At 40.6% G+C, this 15,982-nt stretch overlaps 1 protein-coding gene across 1 annotated transcript; it reads left to right on the forward strand.

Annotated features, from left to right (window-relative positions):
• The first annotated feature begins 627 nt into the window (after positions 1 to 627).
• Positions 628 to 1,622, forward strand: LOC149260135 (bidirectional sugar transporter SWEET3b-like). Its single transcript, XM_089456835.1, has 4 exons — positions 628 to 708; positions 832 to 993; positions 1,149 to 1,271; positions 1,413 to 1,622. Exons 1-4 carry the CDS (start codon positions 628 to 630, stop codon positions 1,620 to 1,622), a joined length of 576 nt encoding a protein of 191 aa, XP_089312961.1.
• Positions 1,623 to 15,982: the final 14,360 nt, after the last annotated feature.

Consider the following 15,982-nt stretch of genomic DNA (forward strand, 5'->3'; position numbering starts at 1 on the left):
TCTGGCTCACACTGCAAATGCTATAAGCATATTAAGACTTTGGGCCACCTCCTCGCTGAGAGGCATTGCTTTCTTTCTTATTTTCCTCGCGACGCAGATATAGAACGTGCGGTGTGAAAACAAAGAAATGATGAACAACCTCATACGCTTGGGGGTTGGAATTTTAGGTCCCTAGACGCTACCATATCTCTAAATTTTAAGCTCTGTCACAGTCTTCTATAAGCATAGCATTAATTTATGTGTCTATTGATAGTCGTGTTTCTTATATATGAACAAAGATGTTAATCCTGTCCACTGACTTTTCTGACTTGTCATGACATTTCAGGAAGTGCCATCGCTTTGCTTATGTATGGTGCACCAATGTGAGTAAATCATTTTCACTCCATGGTTCCAGCTTGTATATTATAATAGAATAAAATTCAACTAGAAATAAACCGCCATGTTGGGTGTAAGAGTAATTTATTTTCTGCGATATTGATGAACAGTACAACATTCAAGAGGGTGATAGAAAAGAGAACTACGGAGAGCTTCTCGGGGTTACCGTATACAATAGCCCTCTTCAATTGTCTTCTCTACACGTTATATGGGTCGCCCCTAATCAGCAATGGGTGGGATAACATCGTAGTCATGGTTGTGAATGCCATTGGCCTCCTTCTCGAGTGCTGCTTCGTTTGCATCTATCTTATATTCGCTCCACCCAAACCCAAGGTAATATTTTAATTTCAACATATTTCCCCTAATTTAAATACTTAGGGAAGAGCCCCTTGGGTAAAATTAATGCAACCGGGAGGGACTGCACTTACTGTCTGGCTTTCAATAAATTGTTTGTAGAGGAAAATGGCTGTGATGGTCGCCTGTGCGTTGGTGGTGTTTGGGACTATTGCGATAGCTTCATTTTGTGGTGTATATGAGCAGAAGCATAAGAAGGTCGTTGTAGGAACTGCAGGAATGGTAGCGACTGTCATTCTCTACGCTTCGCCGTTATCAGTGATTGTAAGCTTTACCCTACTGTCTAATATTTATAATTATGTGCACTATAACAGTGGTGGAATAAAAAATATCGCAAGGCTCAATGGCTTTCGGTATCTAATATTGCTACTGATAGTGCCCATTGCTAATGTCTTTTTGATGTGTTTATTACTATTCAGAGAATAGTAATCCAATCGAAGAGCGTAGAATTCATGCCGAGTTTCTATTTCTCGTTGTTCGCTTTCCTCGGAAGTGTGCTGTGGCTGGTGTATGGCGCTCTCAGCAGAGATATTGTCATCATGGTAATGTAATAATTAGCTTGTTCGTACGAGTCTATACGACAAAATTTATGTGATTATTTTATATGACCCAGTAAGAACCGATATATGAATGAAGCCACCGCTTAGTGATTTGATTCTTTGTGTGTACTTCATATTGGGCAGGCACCAAACTTTGTAGGACTGCCGTTAGGGTTGGCTCAGATGGTTTTATACTGCGTTTATCGCAACAAAAAGAGCCCTCATGTTGAAGATGCAAAACTAGTGGATGGAGGCCAGTCGTTCGAACCGATGAAAGATATGTCGGAGGAGAAGAGTGCGGAGGATAAAAGAAAGTGCCACTCCGATGGACAAGATATCGAAATGCAAGTATGACTGCGAGTCGAAGGCAAACACAACTCTATGTACTGTGCTTGTTGATAATTATTTCAAGTATTGTGTTTATAACAGTAATCTCCGAAAATAATAAGAAAACATCGACTACTTATGTAAAATCACTTTGTCTTGTTAATGTGAAGATGCAAGATATTTCAGTCATAGTTAATATTTACCGAGTATCAGATCACGATATGTTTATGCTTCCACATGAGTTACTTAAATCTTCAGTTATACGCAGGCCGAAAATGTTGACACGGTGCAAGTCACAGGAATTCTCCTTCCTTCTGGAATATCTCTCGTTTTAATTTCCAATTATAATGACAAGGTAAATTAACTAACACATTATTTTGGCCACCTCATATTAAATTAACTCCATAATGGATGGTTGATAAATGCGAATAGATAAGTAAACGAGGGGATACTTATATAACTAACTTATCCCTTAAACGTACATATATTAAATAAAAGAATTAAATATTACAATCATAAATACATGTATCAAATTATATCAAATTAAGTATTATAATATTTGTGTTATTAAAAGCGAGAGTTAAATATGATAGTCGTAATTATTACATTTTATAACACACATTAGAAAATAAGTTTTAATTTGAAATTATACAGTTCTCAGAATTATAGCTTTCAAAATTATTTTAACATGCTCTACAACAATCGTGATTTCTATTATTTAAATATGTTTATATAAATATAATTATCTAAACATTAGATTGTGCTTCTCCATCACAAATTTAATAACCTTTTGGAATTTGCAACGGTGTTTCTTATGTAGAGTAGATTCAATGTAATTTTAAATGTTTTATACTTTATATTAAAATAGCTATATAATTTAAATGGACAAATGGTAAGAGTCCATACATATCAATCTATAGCAATTGCGCGGGCAGTCCCAAACAGTGAAAAAAAAATCTCAAATCTCATATTAGAAATATTATAGGATTAACACAATCAACGAAATAATAAAATATGATATTTTAGATAAAGAAAGAAGGACTAAAAGCAAACATTACATTTTATATAAATATATGTATTTGTTAACCTGCAATAATTACATTCAATCATTACTCTATAAAATAGAGTTTCTCTGATCTAATTGATTCTTAATTTAGGAGGAGAAATCGAGAGATTTTCTCACTTATCGCTAATAACTCACAAACTAAAATTTTAAATATAAAATATAAAAATTAACTCCAACTCTCTCTTTAATATTTACATTACAAAATATAGAAGGTAAGTATTATCTTTAATATTTACATTACAAAATATAAAAGGTAAGTATTAACTTTAACTCTCTCTTTAATGCTTATATTACAAAAAAAAACTTATTAATCATCCATAAACAACAAAAATTCATAATAATTTTTTAAATGATTTACAACTTCTATAAACAAGTTGGATTTGAGTTTCACTCTCCAACTCCCAAATTATCACTAATAACTCACAAACTAAAATTTTAAATATAAAATGTAAGAATTAACTCCAACTCTCTCTTTAATAATTACATTACAAAATATAAAAGGTAAGTATTAACTCTAAGTCTCTCTTTAATACTTACATTAAAAAAAACTTATTAACCATCCATAAACAACAAAAATTAATAATAATTTTTTAAATGATTTACAACTTCCATGAGCAAATTGGATTCGAGTTTCACTCTCCAACTCCCAAATCATGGATCCACCGAAGTCGGATTCGAGTTTCACTCTCCAACTCCCAAATCATGGATCCACCGAAGTCAAAGTCAATCACTGAACAACTTACTATGCTGATGCATAACTTCACTCCCACATAGATCCTTCCCTAGATCTACAATGTAAATTGTCATGTCTCCACATAGTAATAAAAATATATATATATAAACCACAACATTGAACTATGGTAACATTGTTCTAAGTGCATACTATGTAAATTCGGAATCATATATATATAATTCTTTTACCACATGCGAATACATTACTCCATTACGGATATATTAACTCCTGTATTTAATACTCTGTACACTGTTTTGGATTTTTATTGAAGTTCTACGGAAAGTCATTTAACTATTACAATTTCCCTATCCTCTCGAGCGATGGCAGGAGCAGGTCTCTGGATTCCTTCCGTCTGCTCACGAGTTGTCCTTCCAGCCTCGACAACTCTGCTCCATTGATGGTTATTCGTGCTTGAAGTCATCCAACAGCAGAGTCTTATACTAATAGTTTCGATTGCACAATGGTGAGGTTTCATTGTGCGCTGGTAGCATTACAATGCTTGGTTTGGCCTTTCGATGACCTGCTTACTCCACGGATTCGTTGCAAGTTGTCCTATACTATGCTTATACGGCTAAGGAGTGGCTCAATGACTTTGTTCCTATTTCAACCGCCTCCCATCCTGTGGCCCTCACAGATATTTCCATCTTTCTGTCAAACTTGATCATTATGAAATGCTATTTCGTGTTTCGGCTATCATGGTAACGTTTTTCTTTTGTTTGTTTCAAGTTCCTCCGGAGGCACCTTGGTGCTAAAGTTAGTTTTGCAAGGCGCTGCTTCCGGTTTTGTGTCATGGCTTTTTGTTCTAGTGAAGGATTGTTCCTTGGGTATGTGAAAGAATCTTTTCTTCCTCTGGTAGCCTATAGGCGACAGAGTGTGAATGGACTTGGTTATGGATTTTTGTTTAGCTTTGGACTCTTTTTGAGTACCCTCCGCAGAGTTCATGCCTAATCATTACATTGTTCAAATTCTTAATGAAGTTTTTCTCTATGTGGAATAGCTTCGCTCTTCAATCCTGCGTTGATGTTTTAAGTTATAATTATTGTAACAGTATCGAGGGTTCTTCTTCAGGTTCATAGTGAAGTTGTTAACTATTAAACCCCTTGAGGTTGCTTTAATGGGGTTCCAAACCCTATCTGAACTCGTTATTTATTTGTTACAAGCTATGGCATGCCAATTCTAAGTTTGCACTGTAAATTTGCATATACAGTTAATAATTTTAGTTCGGGACTTTTTGTTGCAATTTCGCTTGTGCAGATGATGAATTTTCCATTTATAGTATTGCTATAGATTTTCCCGTAAAGTGATTAAGTTTTGTTTCAGACCCTAACTGTCACGCCCCCAAGCCTACGGTAGTCTTTCAACCGTGCCGGCGAGGTGCGGCACCACCGAACACTTTCTTTTTAACAATACTCGTGCACATGGAATACACCTAATTCACTTGTCCTTACTTAGTCTGTGTTTCACAACCAAGTAAAATGCATTTATCCTTTATACTTAATGAAGCTCATACTTATTCATTATCCATATGCAATTAACCAAGAACATCAACAATTGCAAACAAGTATAAAGGGAGGGGCAACTCCCGAACAGTCTGCCCGACAATAATATATTATAACAGTTCTTCAATAATACATCATCAAGTATACTTGGCAAGACTCCAAGTCTATACTTAGAATAATTTACAACCAAGGCATAGACAGCCTTTACAATACATGTGCCAACTTCATACGGTAGGAGGGTGCTCACCCGAGACACCAAGAACTCCACCTCTAAGTTCTACACACAACCACCTCAAAACCGCACTCTGTCAACCTACGACTTCTTCCGGTAAATCAGCGCACTTCCTCCTTGAGCGCATGAGTTATGCACACTTATCTGCGCCCTTTTACCCCTGCTCAATGCATAGAGAGATATGTGAGTTCGTTGGATGAACCGTTGATGCCAAATGAGCTTCAAGTCCTTTGTATTTATACACATCCTTGCGTGTGGTTGGAGGGGGGTGTCCAGCCTTAAGGCCGACCCCATAAGCCAACATAACACACCCATATGTGCTATTTCACAAGTCGGCTTAGCTTTCCTTAGCCATCGCATATAAACAAGGATCCAACACTTAGATTATTTCAAGTGTTCCTCATATCGTCGCATATGTTCGTCGCACAAGTTCGGAGGTTCGTCGCACTTCGTCGCTTGCCCGTCGCACGTCCGCCCGCTCGTCGCACCAAGGAGCGCCCGCCCGTCGCATTGTCCGCCCGCTCGTCACACCCGTGTGCGCCCATCACTCGTCTGCCCGAGTTGCGAAGACCTTACATCCTCCTCCACCTGAAATCGTTTTTGTTCTCGACAACATACCATCTCGGTAGCCATCCACCAAGATCAATATCCATGATGTCAACTCTCCTCACATATGGCAACATCCCTGCATATGTAGGACTCCAACTCCACCATGTCTCATCTTAGCAACCAACTGTCACCAAGATACTCCATAGCAATGTATGTCGTACATCAGATGCCCATGATCATCGACCACCCTGTCACAATCTCCCCATGCTGCTCTTCACCACGGAAGGTTGATCCCTCCAACTCAAGCTACATGTCCATCGCAACAATGTATCAAACTCCATCATGTCATCACCACCATGTGCAAAGCTGCCCATGATATGTCAACAAGTGCTAACACACCTCAACCATGTGTCAACATCTCGTCTCAACAATATATCAATAGTCATCTTGATCCATATGTCATCATGTGAACCTCTGTCATGATACTCCAGCATAATGCCAACACATCTCTGTACACTTCGCGACCCCATGTCTGAACTAGTTGGGTAGCCAATCCAACCATCACGCCCAATCCATGAGAGTGAACATCCTCATGTCTTCATCAATTGTTCCTCAAACATCTGTCACATCCTCGACTCATCAAGAATCCATCTCTACAATCCATGCTCAGGTCCATGGAAACTCCATCCATCTGCAACATGTCATGATGCTTGATGCCAAGCCATCCCTGCACCATCAATCATACCTGCTCAACCATGTTTAAGGACTCACTGCCATGAGCAGCTAACAATGAGCCCCATCTTCTCTTTTCATCTAAGAAGATGTAGAGGGAGTAGAGCCTAAAGGCTCTCCCTCACTAATCAACTCAATCCGTCTATCAGGATCCTCAATCTCCATCCTTTGTCGATATGCCTCCCGGTCTTCCTTCTGGACATCCAGTCTCACATACACCTCATCAACATCATCATCATCATCCTCCACCAGCTCTAGCCTTCTTGACAAATCCAAGATGCTATCTGAAAGTGATCTAATGACCAATGACTGCTCCACAAGCTTTTCCTCAATAGTGGACAACCGCTTGTTCACTTTCTCCTTATCCTCCATTTGCATCACTCCTAATTTACAATCAGGTTTTGTCACGCCAATGGTTGGAACACCAATGGGTACATCTTCCCTTCCATCATATATGTAGAGCTTCCTCAAATGTGGTACAACCATAGCTTCAAATTGTTTCATGAATTCCATCCCCAATACAGCTTCATAGTCATCAATCCGCACTATAGTGAAGTCCACCTTCCCGGTCCATTCACCAAGTGTTGTGTCCACCTTCTCAGCTATACCAAGAATCCCCATAGGAGGAGAATTCACTGTCTTCATTTGTGCCTTTACCGGTACAAACTTTAGTCCAATTCTTCTCGCAGTATCTTCACTCATGAAGTTGTGAGAAGCCCCACTATCCACCATAGTGAGTATATCAACACCTCCAACTTTCATCTGAACATACTCCAATATGTTCCTTTCAGGATCTCTCCTAGAGACCACCTCCATAGTAGCAGAAGCACCAAGTATCTGCATCATCCCTACAGAAGCACCTTCATTCTTTCCATCTGATTGTGCAATAGTAGCCACCTTCGGTTTGGAAGGACAATTCTTCACCGTATGTGGACCAGCACAAATCCAACACTTCGAAGGTTTCTTCGTCTTCAAACTATGATCTCATTTCGAAGCATCTTCCCTCTTCTTCTCTTTCGGTTTCTCAAAATTCTTCTTCCTATCATCAGAAGTTTCATCATAATGTTCCACCAACCCGTCAACAGCAGTGTTGGACACCTAATCCTAATGGGTTAGCATGGAAGTTGAATGGACAAAGCAATCCAAGAGACCTTGGGATCTGAAACCCAAGAGTCACCTATTGTACTATAAATGTGTATCTTATGTTAATAAAAAAATGCAATCACTGATTTATCTTTCCATCTGTTTCGTTGTCCATGTGAGTTTAACATGGTATCAGAGCCACTTGTGTTTCTGTGGCCTGTTATGTGCACGTCAGTCCTGCACCTCTGCCCATAATTCTGTGTCTGAGCTGCTCATATCTGGATGCTGCCTCTCTGTCATGCGTTTCATTCTCTGGGCTGTATACTTGAGTGTTTCTACCTCTGTCGCTGGACTGACATATCAGAGATGCGTTGGTTAATTCTCTGCGCATTATAAACGTTTGCCCCTCTCTGCGCATACCTGAATGTATCGGTTATGGAATACGCTGTTGAATCTGACATTGTGCAGTGAGCGTGGAATACGCTGTTGAATCTGACATTGTGCAGTGACTGTTGAATGTGAAACTCTTGAATGTGACCTTCGGTTTCTTGCACTGTTATGACAAATAATTTTTTTTTCTCTCGCCACTCTGAATGAGGGTTCCTTCCTGGAGAATTGGGTTCACGCCTCTTATTCCTTCTTTGTTTTCTGATTGCATAACTGTTTGAAGACCCCTTTTGCACCATTGATAAGCTCATCTGCAAGGCACTCAGCTGTCGTTTTTATATTTTGGAAAGCACTGTCTTGCGCACCAGTGGTGAGCAGATTGCTTGATTTACACGTCTCAAAGGAGATATATAAACTGCATTCCTCATACTCTCAATCAGCAATTCTACCATCTCCGGGAAACAAAGTGGCACGGAATCGTTTCACCCTGTGCAGCCGATCCCGACTGTCTTTCAGCGCCTGTCCATCGTCCAAAGGACGACGATGCCGAATCCGCTCCCGTGAAGCCGCCACTGACTAGCAGTTTTGGGCCGTGTCTAGAAATGGTCCTGAGCAGGGATCGAACCCCACACGCTGCCATTGAATTGGAAAAGATGAGAAGGATGGAAGCCTTTGGATGAATCCTTCAAGAACGTACATAGGGTTACATGTAGAATGATATTGCGAATTAAAGACTGGGAATAGATGGCATTGAGAAAGGAGTAGTTTGTTTTGCAGTAACCTCGCGGTCCTTTGATTCAATCATACAACACTACTCTTCCCCATTGCAGGTTGGAATCTCTGTGTGTGCGCACCGAGAAACCATCGATCCCAAAAGTCTTCTGGGCGAGAAGGGACTTTTGGTAAAAATCAAATGGCTTACGGAAATCAGGAGTGCCTCATGGGTTGTCAATGCAGAAATATAATAAAATAGGGTTTCTATATGGTTTTCTAAAGTTTTCCTTTAATTCACATTGGTATATATGTTACATGGCTTTTGTTGAATTCCATCATCCGCAAATCAGAAGAAATAATAATGGAGGCTTCCAAGACATATATCCACGGACATGTGACAAATTAAGGGCCCGGAACATCACAGAATAAGGGTCGCGTGATAGATTTTGCTGAAAGTATTTCCTTCATCTTGGCATACCTCTGCCGTCGAACCCCTTGCTCTACACTTCGTGGTTATGTTCAGCAATGGAGGCTTGACCCATCCTTGCTGCTCTTCTTCGTGCCCTCTGAGATTTACACATGGAGCCTCACGCTCCCATGCATGCACATCTGGGCGGCTCAAACACTGCGCAGTGAACTCTGAATCAACAGTCAACTCTGTGTGATTCCAGGCAGTCCGAATCTCGGTAAACAATTCGGTCATCAAATTGTTCAGACGCATATTGGGCGCTCTAATCATGCATCCTCTGCTCGCACATGCACGTTATTAGATCATACAACTCACTTCATTATTTAATTGTTCCTGCAACATTATAAGTGTATTTATTGACTCAACAGATTGACATCAAAACTGAGGGCTCTGAGACTTGTGTTCATTACTGTAAGGTGATTCAGTTCTACCGTCCGTCCTCCTGTAGCGGCTTTTGACATAATCCTCTGGAATGAAAACGTCTGTAGCCAAATCCATACTGTACTTTCCTGATATCAATCCCAAATAATGAGAAATTTATCCCAAATAATGTTAAATTTTGAGTTCCAAAGCAAGATGAACAGAGATCAAATTTAAGGACCAATAGAGAGGAAGGTGTCCACTTAGTTGGCTGGTTGGCCATAACAAATTTTTTATGCCTGCCGCTTGCATCTAGAAGGTATTTAACAGTGATGATGCACATTGATCGTGGATTGAAGGTATTTAGCAGCTGATAGTTTTTTGCAGCAGTCGAAGGATTTTTTCAAAATATTAAAGGATTTGGGCTCGGTGATATTTGTATAATTTTCATAGTTTCAAGATATCTCTGGTTGTTTTTTTTTTTTTTCTTTTAAGCTACAGGGCTTTCTTGTGTAAACTTGAAGATATTTAGCAGCTTACATTTTTCTGTGGGATTTGGAGGATTTTTAAGAAATGGCTAAGCCTGAAAGAATATTAGAGTTACTGAGAACTCTAATCATATCCTCTACTGACAGCGCAATCATAATTAATAAAGACATTATTGCTGACATTCAGACATGTCTACAAAATGCACAGGAAAATATTGAGTTTTTGCAGCTAGAAACAAAGCTACAACAAGAAGAATTACAGCAGTGGAGTCATCATTCTGAACCTGTTTCTGTTCAGAAGATTGAAACAGACTCCCATAAACAGCAAGACAATAATATTACAGTTCAATCAGATCCAAAATCCTATAAAGCAGCAGTTGTACATGCAGATTCAGAAACTCAGTCTGCACTTCCCAAGCCCATCATCAAACCTTGGGAACAGCTTGTCCACAACAAGCACAGAACTGGTCTTGGATATCACAAGGACTTGTCCTTTCATATTCCAGACTATGCCAAACCCATTCAGTTTCAGAGTGCTGGATTTATTCATGACAGTTCACCTGCTCTTTATGACAGTTCAGTTTCAGTTGTTCCAGATTCTACTCCTCTTCCACCGCAGCAACAACAACAACAGATCGTGAAATGCCAACACTGTGACCGAGTTGGCCATCTGAAAGATCACTGTTTTGATCTTCTTCCATGTAAGCACTGTCATAAAACCAACCATTCTTCACACAGATGCTTCAGAAACAAACATCCTGCAAGAACAAAGATTCATCTAGGATGGATCGCTTCTTGGCAATGGGCATCAACAGCCAAGAAGATATTCCAAACACATGTCAGAACTTGTTCCAGAATATTGAACAGTCTTGCAGTTGAGTTTTCTCCATCTTCTCACCTTGTACCTGACAGGGGGGGAAATGATGGTCATCTACAAGCTTCAAAGTCACATCAAGCGAGCCTAAGCCACAACCTGCCACACTAGTTTCAGAGTTGCAGCCAGAGACAAAGATGCCTGAACATGCCTTCAGTTGGCAATCTGGGACACTTCCTCTAGCAGAAGACTTCAGCTTCTTGCCAGTTTTGGAAGAGTTCCAGGAACACAATTGAGAACACTTCCTCTAGCAGAAGACTCCAACTTCTTGCCAGTTTTGGAAGAGTTCCAGGAATTGCATTAAGCATTCCAGAGTTGTTGGTTATCCTTAAACCATCACAGGTTGAGACTTCCCTTTTCAGGTTGAAGTTTTACCTTTTATGTGGGGTGAGACCTCCCTTTTATGGTTGAAGGTTTCCCTCTTTGAAACAATAGGATCACTTCCTCTAGCAGAAAACTTCAGTTTCTTGCCAGTTTTGGAAGAGTTCCGGGAACTGCACTAAGCGTTCCAGTGTTGGTGGTCATCCTTAAACCACCGCCCTTTTTACCAACATTTCATAGAGCACATTCAGCCTAGTGCTGCCATGCATTTTTGCACATTTTGTATTACAGCTCTCTTCTTGGACTCATACATAACCCTTCGGATTAAGGGGGGGAATGTTGGACACCTAATCCTAATGGGTTAGCGTGGAAGTTGAATGGACAAAGCAGTCCAAGAGACCTTGGGATCTAAAACCCAAGAGTCACCTATTGTACTATAAATGTGTATCTTATGTTAATAAAAAAATGCAATCACTGATTTATCTTTCCATCTGTTTCGCTGTCCATGTGAGTTTAACAAGCAGCAAAAGCTTCTTCAAGTGTCCTAATCTTCTGCCTCTTCACTTCATTGCGTGCCCAAGGCTTCAATCCAATAATGAAGTTGAACACCTTGTCCCTCTCCGCCATGTCACGAAGTTCCAGAGCTGCACTTGCAAACTCCCGCTAATATGCTTGTAGGCTTCTGGTTTGTTTTATGAACTTAATCTTCGTCCTTGCTTCCCATGTTTCATCCTGAGGACTGAAATGAGTCTGCAAAGCCTTCTTCATGTCATCCCATGAAGTAATGTCATCAGCACTACCATTGGCAATCTGATCTAACCTCCTTCGCCACCCCATCTTAGCATCCTTTGTTAAGAACTGAGCAGCTACCTTGACCTTTGTCTCATCATCAAATAGACCCAACCGTTCCAAGTATTGCTCCATGCCCCATAGAAAGTTTCCAAAAGTCTTTGCATTCCTTGTGCCATCATAAGATTCTGGTTCCTTGACCTTCATATGAGGTACTCCTCCACCTGAGTTGTGCCTCACTGCCTTCTTCAACACCGCTATCTCATCATTGGCTGTGTCAAGAGTTTTCCTCAAGTTCACGATCTCTACAAGACCTTGATCCCTTGATTCTTCAACCTCTTTGACCCTTACTTCAATTTGTGTACACATAAGATCAGTGTACTCATACTGTGCTCGGAGTTCATCATGTTGTACTCGGAGTTCTTCAAGCTCTTCCTTGGTCTTCAGGTTAGTCTCTTGCTCTTTAGCAAGCAAGTCCATCTTCTTATCCCAAGAAGTCTCCAAAGCCTCCATCTTTTCAATCACCTTTTCAATGAACCCAAGAGTAGTATCCTTCATCATATGACTAGACCCAGCCTGAGATTTAGTTGCCATCTCTAACAACTCCTTGCTCTTTTGCAATCTAGTTTCAACCATTCAACAGCTTCACCAAGTCACCTGCAATTAGAGCCAACCCTTGTTCCACTTCGTGTGAAACGGTTTCCTTCACCTGCAGTACTTGTCACGAGCAACCCTGCTCAACAGCTCTAGACCGAGCTCTGATACCAACTTCACTTCGGTGAAGTTATGTAGCAGCTTCAATATCCGGATCAGCTGCTCTGATACCAACTGTCACGTTGTTTATCAGCTTAAAACCTTCACGAGCAAACCTTGCTCCGATACCAACTGCCACGCCCCCAAGCCTACGGTAGTCTTTCAACCGTGCCGGCGAGGTGCAGCACCACCGAACACTTTCTTTTTAACAATACTCGTGCACATGGACTACGCCTAATTCACTTATCCTTACTTAGTTTGTGTTTCGCAACCAAGTAAAATGCATTTATCCTTTATACTTAATGAAGCCCATACTCATTCATTATCCATATGCAATTAACCAAGAACATCAAAAATTACACACAAGTATAAAGGGAGCGGCAACTCCCGAACGGTCTGCCCGACAATAATATATTATAACAGTTCTTCAATAATACATCATCAAGTATACTTGGCAAGACTCCAAGTCTATACTTAGAATAATTTACATCCAAGGCATAGACAGCCTTTACAATACATGTGCCAACCTCATACGGTAGGAGGGTGCTCACCCGAGACACCAAGAACTCCACCTCTAAGTTCTGCACACAACCACCTCAAAACCGCACTCTGTCAACCTACGACTGCTTCCGGTAAATCTGCGCACTTCCTCCTTGAGCGCATGAGTTATGCGCACTTATCTGCGCCCTTTTACCCCTGCTCAATGCGTAGAGAGATATGCGAGTTCGTTGGATGAACCATTGATGCCAAATGAGCTTCAAGTCCTTTGTATTTATACACATCCTTGCGTGTGGTTGGAGGGGGTGTCCAGCCTTAAGGCCGACCCCATAAGCCAACATAACACGCCCATATGTGCACCTCCATACGTTGGCCTAGCTTCACTTTTCCATCGCATATAAACAAGAGCCAACACTTAGTATATTTTCAAGTGTTCCTCATATCGTCGCATATGTTTGTCGCACAAGTTCGGAGGTTCGTCGCACAAGGAGCGCCCGCCCGTCGCACGTCCACCCAGTCGTCGCACCAAGGAGCGCCCGCTCGTCACATTGTCCGCCCACTCGTCGCACCCGTGTGTGCCCGCTATGCCGCGCGCCCGTTGCTTGTCTGCCCGAGTTGCGAAGCCCTTACGCTAATGAGCTCATTCAATGCATTTGAGACTTGATGGTCCACTGGCTTACTGTGTTCTGAATTTATATCTCAATTAGCAATCTATCTTTTAGATTCTTACGTTTGTTTGGCGAGCAGATACATTGAGTTTAACGGATTGGATTGGATTGAATTGGATTGGATTTTTCACTTATTAGTCTGATGATGCTGGCCGGAAGCTGCGGCCCCATCATTGCTAGAAAAGAGGTTGTTACCCTTACATTACGAGAAGAGAACTTACCCATCATACCCCCGGGCTTACATCTATGGAACATTATATGTTTCTACCTCAACTGGATGCCATGACGATGCATTACTATCGAACTAGTCTGGATCAGGCTTTACTTCACTACTCTGGTGGTGGTGTGGTCATATGATTAATAGAAGGAGACGAGCTCGGTTGTATAATTCCTTTGGCAATTATCAATTTAGTTTTTCAAAATTCTGGTGGAGGTTCTACTTCTGGGCTCTAGCTCCATCATGCAGTCTAATATTCGTTGCGACCAGAGCGTTTTCGACTTGTATCTGGTATTTCTATCCTTATGGAAATGGGTTTAAAGTCCTGAGTATTTGGTATTGCTATCCTTATGGAAATGGGTCTTAAGTTTTGAGGGTTTTCAATCTCTTGGGCTGCAGGTAAATTGAGGTTGGCATGCCCTTTTGCTTACTCTATTTATAGTGACCCACCGTGTACCTATAAAGTGATTATTATGGTTCTTTGTGTATTTAATCCAGTTTAGGCAATTACAGGGTTTTGAGGCCACTGTGTCCCCCTGACTAGATGATTTTCTTGTTTGATACAATGTTACCCGGATTGGAGCAAGTGTATTTTAATTGAGCAATTATATTTAACTGTCCATTACCGTTTTGCAGAAAGCCACTATTTAGTAGTTTGTTTTTTTTTAATAAATAAATGTATCTAAAAAAAGACTTATCTTTCTTTCTTAATTAATAAATAAATGTATCTAAAGAAAAAGACTTTCTTTCTTAATTCCTCGCTTAGTGTTTTCCATCTTTAAAAGTTGTACTATTTTCTTTTTCTACTATTCACAAAGTTTATCTTTGTTTCCTATAATATGTAGGTGTATAAACAATAGTCCAGGGTTATTTATTTGGTCATGTTAATATTCCTCAACCTTCAGTTTTTTCCTATACTATTTCATAGCCAAAATAAACATGGTAATTTAAATCAGTCCTCACGAGAGTAGGTTGTTGAAGTCACAACTATAATTTATCAGATTTATCCTCTAAACCATGAGACTTGCTTTCAGGTCTAGGTCTCCCTCAAGCTTTTTTCTCACAAGACATATCCCTTCTTGCAAGACTTATAAGTCACAACATCCACAACTATCTGGTCGCCACCAAAATTGTCACGCCCTCAGGCCTGCGGTAGTCTTCCAACCGCTCTTGGCGAGGTGCGGCACCTCTGAACACTTTCTTTTCACCAATACTAATGTTCATGGACTACGCCTAATTCACTTTCTCTTACTTAGTTTTTCTTTTGCAACCAAGTATTATTATGCATAACCTTTATACTAATGAACACCCATACTCATTCATTATCATCAACAATTATAAAAGAGAACAACAATTGCACAGTATAAAGGTAGAGGCAACTTCCTAAACAATGAGTCTGCCAAACAATATATATTAATCAATCTTTCTTCAATAATACAAGCTTCACAAGTATCCTTGGCAAAATCCAAGTCTATACTTAGCCAATTTTACAATAGAGGCAAAACAACCTTTTACAACCTTTGTGCACACCTTGCACGGTGGGAGGGTGCTCACCCGAGTCACCAAGACTCCCTCCTCAAGTCTCACACAAATCTGCACTTCCACCAAGTCACGGGCACACCTTGCCCACCCTTCGTTTCATCCCAAGTGCGACCTTAAACCTGTGCACAAGACAACCTTAAGCGCATGAGGAGTGCGCTTTTCCTCTTGTCTCTAGTGCGCACTCTTTTCTGCGCCTTGAGTGAAGAAGCTTGATCGAATTGCGTTATGCCAAATGAACTTACATGCTCCAATATATACGCATGCAAGTGTGGGTGGTGGCTCACCCAGCCGACCACCTAAACTGTGTTTACACACCCCTTTCACAAGGCTTGAACGCCCATAGGATACGTCGGCCAGCCCTCCAACGTGCCCATGCTTCGTTGGGTATAAGCTCCCTTCTATCGTCCTCATTT

The sequence above is a fragment of the Pinus tabuliformis genome, chromosome 6, assembly GCF_031772625.1.
Source record: "Pinus tabuliformis cultivar Carrire ecotype Pingquan chromosome 6, CPIR1, whole genome shotgun sequence".
NCBI classification, from domain to species: Eukaryota; Viridiplantae; Streptophyta; class Pinopsida; order Pinales; family Pinaceae; genus Pinus; species Pinus tabuliformis.